We start from the raw sequence: 12,058 nt of genomic DNA on the forward strand, positions 1-12,058 counted from the left end.
TTTCTCCCCCCCCTCCCCTTTCTCCCCCCCCTCCCCTTTCTCCCCCCCCTCCCCTTTCTCCCCCCCCTCCCCTTTCTCCCCCCCCTCCCCTTTCTCCCCCCCCTCCCCTTTCTCCCCCCCTCCCCTTTCCCCCCCCCCCCCCTTTCTCCCCCCCCTCCCCTTTCTCCCCCCCCCCTCCCCTTTCTCCCCCCCTCCCCTTTCTCCCCCCCTCCCCTTTCTCCCCCCCCTCCCCTTTCTCCCCCCCCTCCCCTTTCTCCCCCCCCTCCCCTTTCTCCCCCCCTCCCTTTCTCCCCCCCCTCCCCCCCCTCCCCTTTCTCCCCCCCCTCCCCTTTCTCCCCCCCCTCCCCTTTCTCCCCCCCCCTCCCCTTTCTCCCCCCCCTCCCCTTTCTCCCCCCCCTCCCCTTTCTCTCCCCCCCCCTCCCCCCAACATGCTTGTGCACTCTCCAAAACTGCCTAAATCCCAAGGAGAACAGTCTTTTCTCAGTGCACTTGTAAGCCTTTGATAAAATGGAACAATCCTTGGTTTTGTATTGCCCAAAGCCCAGATAAACGCCCTGTTAACTTGCTCTCCTTTCCTGGCAATTGTCTGTTTTTCAGTCCCATTTGAAAGATGTAATCGCTCTCACTGTAGCTGGAATGGAAGGGTTAGTAATTTAGCTCCCTGCTGCCTGTGGCATTTAAAGAACCTGTGTGAAGCTGGCATTGTGCCTGGTTTTAATGCATTGTATTTAAAGGGTGCCTGTGCCCTCCCTAGTACTTGAAACCTCTTGATTTGATACTGTGGATGCTGCGTTTGAGGCCTACTCAGTATTGACGTGAGTAATGTTCATATTTCTGGCGTAGCTACAGTTAATCAGGTCATTTGCATTCTGTCTGGTATTTGCAGTCAGTGACGTTCATTCATTCTGTGTACTTCACAATCACGTGTTTGACGTCAAGTGGGACCTGGAGCAGAAAAAAAGCTGAGATTTTCCGAATATAATCCCTCACCATGTTTAAAGTTGTATTTGTTGAAAGAAGCCCACATTATTTCCCCCCTTTGGATTTGTTATTTTGAGGATATTATTTATTCCTGAGCAGTGGTGCCAATTCTGTAGATTGCTGCCCTCCGATCTGTTTTTAATTCTAAATGGAAGCACTAGCTTTTGGAGTGCTGCTCCTTCATCAGGTGGTTGTGGAGCTCTGAAAGCTAGTACTTGCAAATAAACCTGTTGGACTAAACCTGATGTTGTGATTTTTAACTTTGTACACCTCAGTCCAACACCAGCACCTCCAAATAATAATTCTAATTGAACAGTTGGTTCATTGCCCAATCTGTGACGTAGGTAGTTAATTTATTTTTGAAGGCTGTTGGTTCCTTTTATAAGCCTTCTCTTTAATTTGTAATTTTGAGTCAGTGTTGCTTTAAAAGAATGTTTAAAATGTGAGAGCATTAGGTGCTTTTCAGTTGTTGTAAATCTGTCTTCATAGTTTAATGTGAGGAGCTACTTGAGATAAAACTGCAAAGCCCAAACAATTCAAAGTTTCTGAAATATGAGAATGAAAGTGACATTGAAGTAACGCACTTGAAATGTTGCACTTTTTCTTACTACCTTTGTTTTTCCGCTTTTCAAGGAACAACCAACATTACTCAAGGAAAACAAAAATTCCACCCTAACCAGCACTTTGTAAGAAACCTGAAGCTTCTATCTGAGGCGATCTAAGCACTGCCTTCAGGAGTTTATATATATATTATATATTTTCTTTTGGTTTGCAACGCAGAGTTTACAACTCATTCTGGTGATTCAGTAGCTATGCAGCTGGAAATCCAAGTAGCACTCAATTTTATCATCTCATATTTGTACAATAAACTCCCAAGGCGACGAGTTAACATTTTTGGAGAGGAATTGGAACAGCTGCTGAAGAAGAAATATGAAGGTCACTGGTATCCGGACAAGCCATACAGAGGATCTGGGTACAGGTGTATACATGTAGGGGAAGCCATTGATCCTGTCATCGAGCAAGCTGCCAAAGAGAGTGGACTGGACATGAAGGATGTTCGCGACAACCTGCCTGAGGACTTGAGTGTCTGGATAGACCCTTTCGAGGTATCATATCAGATTGGAGAGAAAGGGCCCATCAAGGTGCTGTATGTGGATGATAACAATGATACTGGGACTGATCTGGACAAAGAAATCAAAAACAGCTTCAACCCTGAGGCTCAGGTCTTTATGCCCATTTGTGACCCAGCTGGGGGCTCATCTGTATCCAGTTCCCCATCTCCCCCATTTGGTCACTCTGCTGCCGTGAGCCCCACTTTCATGCCTCGTTCTGCCCAGCCTTTAACATTCACCACTGCCACTTTTGCTGCTACAAAGTTCGGTTCGACCAAAATGAAGAGCAGTGGCCGCAGTAAGGTCACGCGCGCATCCCCCACTAACCTTAGCTTGAACATGAATAACCTGCTGAAGCAGAAAACCATGTCAACATCCATGCACTCTCTCTATGGGCTTGGTGTGGGCAGCCAGCAGCAACAGAAGACTTCAGCCCTTTCTCCCAATGCCAAGGAGTTTGTTTTCCCTGGCATCCAGGGGCAGGGTGGTACCAGTGCAATGTTCCCAGGGGACAGTCCCCTAAACCTCAGCCCTCTCCAATATGGTAATGCCTTTGACATGTTTGCTTATGGAGGCCTAAATGAAAAATCTTTTGTTGATGGTCTGAATTTCAGCCTCAGTAACATGCAGTATTCTAACCAGCAGTTCCAACCTGTCATGGCTAATTAAAAAGGGGAAGAAATTCTATACATATAATTATTAAACCTTAATGTCAAAATTTAAACTTAACTGAACCCAAGGGTGTTTTTTCCCCCCTTAACTCCCTTGAGAGTATTTTTCTTTTTTATGAATGGTTTTTGGAATGGGGGAAATAAGCTTGTAGTTTTGGCGCTTGGTTATTTAAGAAGCATCAAAGCTTTTTGTTTTTGCCAACCAAGCACAAAAATAATTTTATATGGACTGTGTACCTTTTTAAAAATAAAAATAGAAAAATGTTGTGGAGCAAAACCTCCTCAAACAGTATTTACACTTGGACAGGACACGGGCTGATTTAACAATTGGCACTAATAAAAGTGGGATTTCTGGTCTTTTGTAATTGTATAATTTAATTTAGTATGAAGTTTGTAAAATATCAGAGTATATATTGTTTCTACAACACGGTATTGCATTTATATCTTTTTACTACTTCAGTGATCTGTGATGGCTGCGATAGCTTGCATTCTATTTTTTTTTACAAATCGTTGTAAAAAAGAAATCCATATTCAGAGGCATCAAACTACTCTTAAAAAGATTGTGTACAGGATATTCCTTAGTGATGGTGTTTAAAGTGTAGAAATTTCAGCTTTTTTTGGAAAAACATGAGAGTTGTATTTTCTGTTAAGAGTTTAAAAAAGTAAAAATAAATTTGTTTTGCTATATATTATGGACAAATGTAATCGTAAATATTAATTTTGTACCTACCTTGTGCAATACTTGATAAAAACAGTATAACAAAGTATTTTGAGTCTGTGTCTTACCTGTTAAGAGGGACTGAGTTTATATTGATAAAAGTTTGTATTAAAATAATTTAAAAGTTACAAGTCTTGGGGCATCCTTTCCTGCTTCATGTCGTCATTAAGTCAGTAGGTGAACACCTGAACGTTGTATAAATTCTTTAAATTTTAAAATTTTTACTCTTTATTCTGCACAATTCCGAAAGTAGTACTTGGTATTGCATCCTGATTTTTTTTTAGTCATAGAGATGTACAGCATGGAAACAGACCCTTCGGTCCATCTCATCCATGTCGACCAGATATCCTAACCCAATCTAGTCCCACCTGCCAGCACCTGACCCATATCCCATCCAAATGCCTCTTAAATGTTGCAATTGTACCAGCCTCCACCACATCCTCTGGCAGCTCATTCCATACACATACTACCCTCTGTGAAAAAGCTGTCCCTTAGTTCTCTCTTTTTTTTATATCTTTCCCCTCTCACCCTAAACCTATGCCCTCTAGTTCTGGACTCCCCAATCCCAGGGAAAACACTTTGTCTATTTATCCTATCCATGCCCCTCAATTTTGTAAACCTCTATACATTCACCCCTCAGCCTCAGTTTTAAATCCAAGATTTGAAAATAGAGGTCCAGTGCAAACCTCTGCAGCAGTGAATCTGTATTCTGATTTTTCTCAGCTTTCCAAACAAAATCTTGAGCATATTCTGATTTACAATGTTCAGTTGTGATAGAATTGGAATTTTTCAAATGATCATTGATTTGCTTAGGTAAATAGAGCAACTATGATTCATAGGGAATATTGAAATAAAGAGCGTATGTCCATAACATTAGAATAGTATCCAGGAGTTAACATATCCTTCCATGGGCTGGTAGATACCTAGATGTCTTTCTGAGAATACCATGGGACAGGTTAAGAATTGAGAATAAAATTGCTAGAAATTTGTGTTTGGGGAAATGGAGTTGGTGTGCAGACCAGCTATGACATAATTGAATGGGGGAGCAGGCTTGAGCCAAGTAGTCTTTCATTTTGATTCCTTCAGTAATCTGTATTTATCCTTTTGGTCTTGACAAGCCTGATGAATGATGCTGTTTTAACTCATTTGCATGTATGTTAGAAGCCCTGTGTCAATTGTCCCATTACTTGTGTCTTAACAGTGCAATGCATAAATGAGGGGATAGTTGAAGAGGGAGCAGTACAGGGTGGCCTCTTTAAATAAAGCTGTTGCAGAGTTTTTCTATATTGAAACTGCTGAGTTGCAGCAAAGTCTGTTTTTCATGTCAACAGTAGCCTTTTAGGTAAAATGGGAGGAAGTGGCTACATTCTGATAACTTCAGTTTGAGCATCATTCCTTTGCCAATATGGATTGTAATGCAAGAGCTTTGATAGTAAAGCAGGCAGACTGTGCAATTGAGGTGCATCATACCCTTGTTTGGCAGCTTGTTCACTGGGATGTGATCAGTGCATGTATCCAACACCTCCATCAGTCTTGCATTCTATTCATTTCCTTCTCAAGAAACTTCTTCCTTGAGAGATCAGAAATGATGTTTATTCAGTAGGAGGGGTGTGGAATGCCTTGCCTGCAACAGTAGTAGACTTGTCACCTTTTAAGGGAATTTAAATGGTCACTCCATAAACAAATTGATGATAATGGACTAGTTCAGGTTGGATGGGCTTCAGATTGTTGTTGACCTGTGAAACCATCAAGGACTGAAGGGCCTGTGCTGCGCTGTAATGTTCTAACTGCAGATGCTGGGGTTCTGAAACGAAAGCAAATTGCTGGAGAAATTCATCAGGCCTGGGAGCATCTGTGAACAGAGTTAATATTTTGTGTGCAGTAATCCTTGAACTCTGTGAAGAAGGGTCATTGAATTTGAAACATTGAGCCTGTTTTCTCTTCACAGAAATTTGTGTATATATCTAAAACCCAAAAATGCTGATTGGCAAGGTGGAGGGAATTTTAAGAAAAAGCTGGCTTAAAAATTTGGTGCTATTCTTCAGACTGCTGTTGTTTTTCATGAAGTCTGCATTGCCCAAAACACACTATAACCATGGAATACACTAACTAGAGGAGGAGCCCAATCAGACCATTTTTTACTGCTTAGAAAGCTAGTTGCCATCTTTCACAAGTAAAAGTGCCCATAAATGTGCTATATGACAGTATTTGTTTTTGAGATTAGTCCAGGCAATTGAATTAGCCATGTGTGGGGATGGTGGTATATGCTAAACTCCTCAGTGATTTTGTTAAAGGGGTATAGTGTCCTCAAAGAGTCTTCTATTGAGTCATTTCAGTATACTGTGGTCTGATTAGAATACTCTTCCAAATTTTGCACAAATGCACTTTGCTCTGAGCCTTTGTGGATATATTTTGTCAAAGGTCTTGCTAGTGTTAAAATAACTAGCATTTGTTTATTTTATTTCATGAATTAATACATACATTTGAAATTACAGAGGCTCTGTTTTCTTCAGTGAATAACAGGTTTCAGATTTTCAAAGTGGGGGGAGGCAGAAATGGTTAGAAATCGGTTGGGGGAGAAGAATCTTGCTAAATGATGCTGGTTACTAGACTAATGGTTAGCAAGTTATGGTTAACTGCAGTAAAATATTAATGTGAGGGAGAGGAGGATGATATAACCTAAGGATAAGTAAAAGGTCACCTATAATTAATCTCCCTGAGGAGATTAAATTCTAGAGAATCTGTAGTGTAGATTCATAGATTATTCACATAGATTCTATATCATATGGTCACCAAGTAGGAGAGATTCTTCACTATAATTTGGATGCAGATTGAAGTTAACTATAGTTGAAGGTTCTGGGGTATAAACTCCATTGACACACTGAAATAAAAAGTAAGATATCACTAAATGATCTGGGAGGAAGAGAATTTCAATAAGATGTGATTTGATACTTTTGAGCTTGGAATTTAAAAGCTGGAAATGTGGGAAAAGAAAACTCAAATTTACCTAGCACCTCATACCCCAAAGCACTTTACAGCTAATGAAGCACTTTTGAAGAAATGTGACAAATTAGCACAGAGCAAGCTACCACAAATAACAAAATAATCACAGCCAGTTAGAGATATTTGCTGAAGGTTAAATGTTGCCCAGGTCAGCATAAGAACTCTCTTGACCTTTGAATGATACCATAACTTATCTTTTGCATTCACCTAACAGGATTCATGAAGCCTTGTTTTAACATTGGAAAGATGATGCCCCTGCCAATGCAGCAGGTTGCACTGCAGTGTCAGTCTGAAATTATGTACTTGAGTTTCTAAACTTGGATTTGACCCACAACCTTTTGACATTGAGGTAAGATCTCTACTAAGTAAATACTGGCTGAGATCTGGGCAAAAGGAGAGAGCAGTGTGAGGGATTGTAAAATTTTGAGGTGCTGAGTGTTTATTTCAGCACCATTCAATGTTTTCATTCTCTTGGGTTTTGTTTTGAATGTCTTCCAGGTGAGCTACAGGAAGGGATGTTGACAGGTGGGCCATGAACAGTTTGATTGCACGTCATTAGTGAATTAGAGCTTCTTTATGTTGTGATTTTTATAGTAGTTTTGTACTGTTTGACGATGATTTCTGCTTTTCTCCAACCTGAAAAGCTCTGGTTAGACAATGGTAAATAAAAACAGGAAGAGCTGGAAAATATCAGATCTGGCAACATCAGTAAGGAGAGAAAGTTAACATTTGAAGTCAGATGACCCTTCTTTGGAATATCTCCTTGTTTGAACGCGAGTCTGTTTTGATTATTTTGCAAACTGATGTCTGCCCTTGGGTTTGGCTTTTGTTACAAATGACGTGTGTCTTGCTATAAATGGTTAAAAGTGATTGGAACATGGATGACACACATTTTCATAATTGGAATTGAGTCAGAGATGGAAAGATAGAAATAGGTATTGAACTGGATCTTAGGTTTGAATCTGAGTTCAAGAAACAACAGGACACTGTTAGCAGCTTGAATAGATTAGGAGAAAAAAGGATGTGAAGTTCAGATGCAGAGATCCTTGACCCAAGTAAATTGCCAATGATCTTGCTGATAGGCTTTAAAACAAACCAGGCTCATTTATATCTTGGCACTAGACACACTCTGGCAAGAGGGTGACAATCACGGAATGTAGCCTGGTAATCCTTTATTTGCAAATTAGGTCATGGAAAGATCCTTAAATGGATGGGAAAGAGTTGATGATGGAACTTTGAGGAATACTGGGTATCATATCAGGACAGTGCATTTTTTGCTAAGACTGGTGACAGTGTCAGTGCCAGAGACCATCGATAGAAGCTCTTTGTGAAGCACTTTAAGAAAATGATGGACTCTAAAGATTGCAAATTCTAGTAGGAAAAAGCTGGCTGGGTTTGTTATTGTATTCAAGAAGTTTTCTATTTAATCAAAAAGATTAAGTTTGCTATTTTTAAAACATCATATCTTTTTGTGACAGTGGTTAAACCAAGTGAGGAATCATGTTACAGCCCTGGGAGTGGGTGTAAAGTTGGCGTTTTCTGAAATACACAGGAGCCTGCCCAGTGAGTAAAATAGGGCCAGCGTGTACAGTCAAAAGCAGATGTGAAACAGATTTCAAAATTCCTCATGTCTGGAATGGCCAAGGTAAAGTGTTTTCTGAAATCACTTGGCCATATAGCAAGGATTTGTTCTCAACTCATAACCGAGAGAGTCCCAACTTCTCCAAGGAACTTTTAGCTCCTTGCATCCAAACTTCCAGTTTTCAGTTGGATTTCTGTGACACTGAAGGCACTAAAGTGACCTGTATAATTTAAGACAGTTACATGAAAAAATGACAGTCAAAAGATATCTGCCTCACCTTCTGTCTGTATCATTAAGTCCATGTAGTATCTTCAGTCAGTCAAATATGTGCATGTAGTGTGCAGTAACCCAGATTCTCTATTGCTGATATTGTTGCCACATAAATATTATTGCTAATAAATGTCAATAAGGTCTTGTCTGTGCTATGTGGTGCAGACTAACCTGTAGAAAAGCACTAACTATATCATGCTGGCATATGTGAGCATTAAAAACTAGTATTGACAGCTAGTTAGTGGCAGTAAGTAGATGCTAAAAACTGAAAAGTAATAAGTATGGTAGAAATTAAAAGCCTTTTTCCAACAGTCATCCGTTACTTTGTCAGAGTTCAGTGCTCAAACTACTGCTGCAACCAAACCTAAAGGCTAATAAGCCTGTGCTGAAACAGTGAGTACTCTACCACTCTTTTCAAAAGGAAATAAACCGGAATCTGCAGCTGAGCTGCTTTGAAACAAAATGCAATTTTAAGGCATACTGAAAAGACCACTCCAACCTAAGAAAACATGCCTAGAACAAAACACAGATAAAAACACAATAAACTTTCCCATGTTTAAAAAGCCATACCCATGTTCCTGAGGTGGGAAAGTTGATTCCACGGTTTCCTTTTTCTGAATGACATGAAAATATAAAACAAAATGTGATGTAATCATGGTTTTTTTGAAGGCCACCTATGGGAATAAGCCTGTGACTTTTAATGGGGTAGCAGCCCAATCAATTGGGCCAATGGGCAAGTGAAGTTTAACCTGGAGAAATGCAAGTTTTGGCATTTTGGTAAAACAATCAAGAGCAGGACTTATACAGTTAATGCTAGGCCCTGGGGTGTGTTGTTGAACAGAGAGACTTAGGGGTTCAGGCATATAGTTCTTTGAAAGTTGTATTACAGGAAGACAGGGTGGTTAAAAAGGCACTTAGCACACTAGGTTTGGAGGGATAAGGTCCAAGTGCAGGCCAGTGGCTCTAGTTTAGCTTGGGAACATGGCATGGATATGGACCAGGTTGGACTGAAGGGCCTGTTTCCATGCTGTATGACTATAGCTCTGATTGGTTGGATAGGCTGGGCTTTTTTCACTGGAGCGTTGGAGGTTGAGGCTTGTAAAATCATAAGGAGCACAGATAAGGTGAATACTAATGGTATTTTCCCTAGGGTGGAGGAGTATAAAACCAGTAGGCATGTTTTTAAGATGAGACAGAAATGATTTAAAAGGGACCTGAAGGGCAATGTTTTCACACAGGTGTTGTTTGGTATGTGGAATGAACTGCTCGAGGAAGTGGTAGGTGCAGATACAGTGACAATATTTAAAAGACATTTGGATAGGTACATGACTAGGAAAGGGCCAAATGCAAGCAAGTGGGACTAGTTCAATTTAGGATACCTGGTTGGCATTGTTATGGACCATGCCAGACCCCCTCAGAAAGTAGCCCGGGCAATAACTTTGCTAGTTGGTTTAAGCAGGATATTCCAGGAGAGATGCAGCTGGTCAAGCTACTTAGTTTTAAACAAAACAATTTATTTACAAGATTACAGACTGAAACATAAACAAAAGAGAACAGAATACTGAATAACTTAACCGATCCGAAAATCCAACTTAATGATGCTGTTCGACATACTTGCAGCAATTCCCACGAACACCCCTTGGCACAAAAGGTAAAATCAAACATAGGGTCTTACAGGAGTGAGACATATGGCAGCATGGAACACCCTCTTCCATGTAGCTATTTCTTGGATCAGCAACCTCAAAGAACTACTGCTTGCTAATCAAACCAAACCAGAGAAAAACTGAGCTGGGCGAACTTGAAAGCCAAGGACAGTATAACCTTGTTAAAGGAGCAGCATCATCACTGCTTGGATGAATTGAATCAAAGATTCTGTTTCTGTGTTCTATGACTTCAATAAATTGTATCTGACAACAATCAACAGTACATTAGTACACCTTTCTAGGATGTGCTGGAAATGGGATGTTTAACATTACCTCTTCTACTCACTACTCTCAGTTGAACAGTCTCACAGAATGCACTATTTGTACTGTAAAATCCAAAATCATTTAAAAATAAATCAACGAGGCATATGATTTTCAGACAGCCATTTAAATCCATGTGCTACTCCTTAAGGTAGTAGTTTGCTCTCACCAGTGGCTCTCATGTTTGAAACTCAGGTCCACACAGTTCTTCTCTCCCACACAGTCCCCGCCCAACCACAAATGCATGCTGCATTGTTGAAAATAAGGGAGAAAATGGTACATGATCAGGTACAATTAGCAAACATGCAGAGAATTATCCCAACATGAACCAAAACAAAGCTTATAAATTTGAATACATGAGTTTGTGGAGGTATACCACATCAATATGTGCAGCCAAGATCATGTGATGTTGGAATGAGCAGTGGTAAAGAAGTAATATAACCAGATGGTAGCGTGAAGCTACATTGCCAATTCACGATAACTACTTAAGAATTATGATTTGGAGATGCCGGTGTTGGACTGGAGTGTACAAAGTTAAAACTCACACAGCACCAGGTTATAGTCCAACAGGTTTAATTGGAAGCACACTAGCTTTCGCAGCGACACTCCTTCATCAGGTGGTAGTGGAGGGCTCAATCCTAACAGAGTTTATAGCAAAAATTTACAGTGTGATGTAACTGAAATTATACATTGAAAAATTGATTGTCTGTTAAGCCTTTCATCTGTTAGAATACCGTGATAGTTTCACTTCTTTCATGTGTAAATTATAAAACCTGATAGCTAAGTTCGGTACCCATAGGGAGGGCCTCAGCCGGGACTTTGGGTTCATGTTACATTACAGGTGAACACCATTGCACTATACACACACTCTCACACATACACACGGACACACATATACATAGACGCGCACACAGACACCCACACACACACTCCCACACTCACATGCACCCCCTCACAGACTTAAGACAATCTGCACTCACTACGCACACATACATGCACTTTCTCACACTCACAACCCCCAACCCAGACAGACACACACACACAGACAGACAAAGACCTATATGCACACATATATTTTGTGGAATGAATTTGTACTTTGCTCAAAAACTGCATGCATTCATGTAGAACTCTGAGCTAAAAACTGTATGAATTCACGTAAAACTCCGTTATCTCACTTTTTAGATTAGAATCAATCTAAACATCATGGCATAGACAGAGAACACAGAGGGCCAACACCTTCGACATATTGTCTAGCTATCACCATTGTTAACAGCTAACCCGAGAATGCAACTTTTTTAAAAAAAGGTTTTGTGATTTACTCATGAAAGAAGTGAAACTACCATGGTATTCTAACAGATGAAAGGCTTGACAGACAATCAATTTTTCAATGTATAATTTCAGTTACATCACACTGTAAATTTTTGCTATAAATTTCTGTGTTTTAGGATTGAGCCCTCCACTACCACCTGATGAAGGAGCGACACTCTGAAAGCTAGTGCTTCCAATTAAAGCTGTTGGACTATAACCTGGTGTTGTGTGATTTTTAGCTTAAGAATTAGATCTGGTTGTGTCATGCCTGCCAAGCCATTACCTGAATGTCTGATAACAATATATCTATATACATGCTTTATCAGAAAAATAAATGTAAATTTTGTAAAGGTAAATTGGAGGAAACGCTGTATTATGATTTAGATTGCAGACCAGAAGACATTTAAGACTGTTACAGAATATTATGCCAAGATGTTTCAGTTTGCCTT

The 12,058-nt window shown here is 40.2% G+C and overlaps 1 protein-coding gene across 1 annotated transcript in view; it reads left to right on the forward strand.

Moving 5' to 3' along the window:
- The window catches only part of tob1a (transducer of ERBB2, 1a), a 7,382-nt gene extending 3,853 nt beyond the window's left edge, over positions 1–3,529 (forward strand). Inside the window, exon 2 of the mRNA XM_043715182.2 lies at positions 1,615–3,529. Within this exon, the coding sequence (XP_043571117.1) occupies positions 1,794–2,762 (969 nt within the window). The 5' untranslated portion in view covers positions 1,615–1,793 and the 3' untranslated portion in view covers positions 2,763–3,529. The remainder of the gene's footprint in view (positions 1–1,614) is intronic.
- Positions 3,530–12,058: the final 8,529 nt, after the last annotated feature.

This window comes from Chiloscyllium plagiosum, unplaced genomic scaffold (assembly GCF_037043375.1).
Source record: "Chiloscyllium plagiosum isolate Xiang-an unplaced genomic scaffold, Cpla_swu_hap1 HiC_scaffold_25, whole genome shotgun sequence".
NCBI lineage: Eukaryota > Metazoa > Chordata > Chondrichthyes > Orectolobiformes > Hemiscylliidae > Chiloscyllium > Chiloscyllium plagiosum.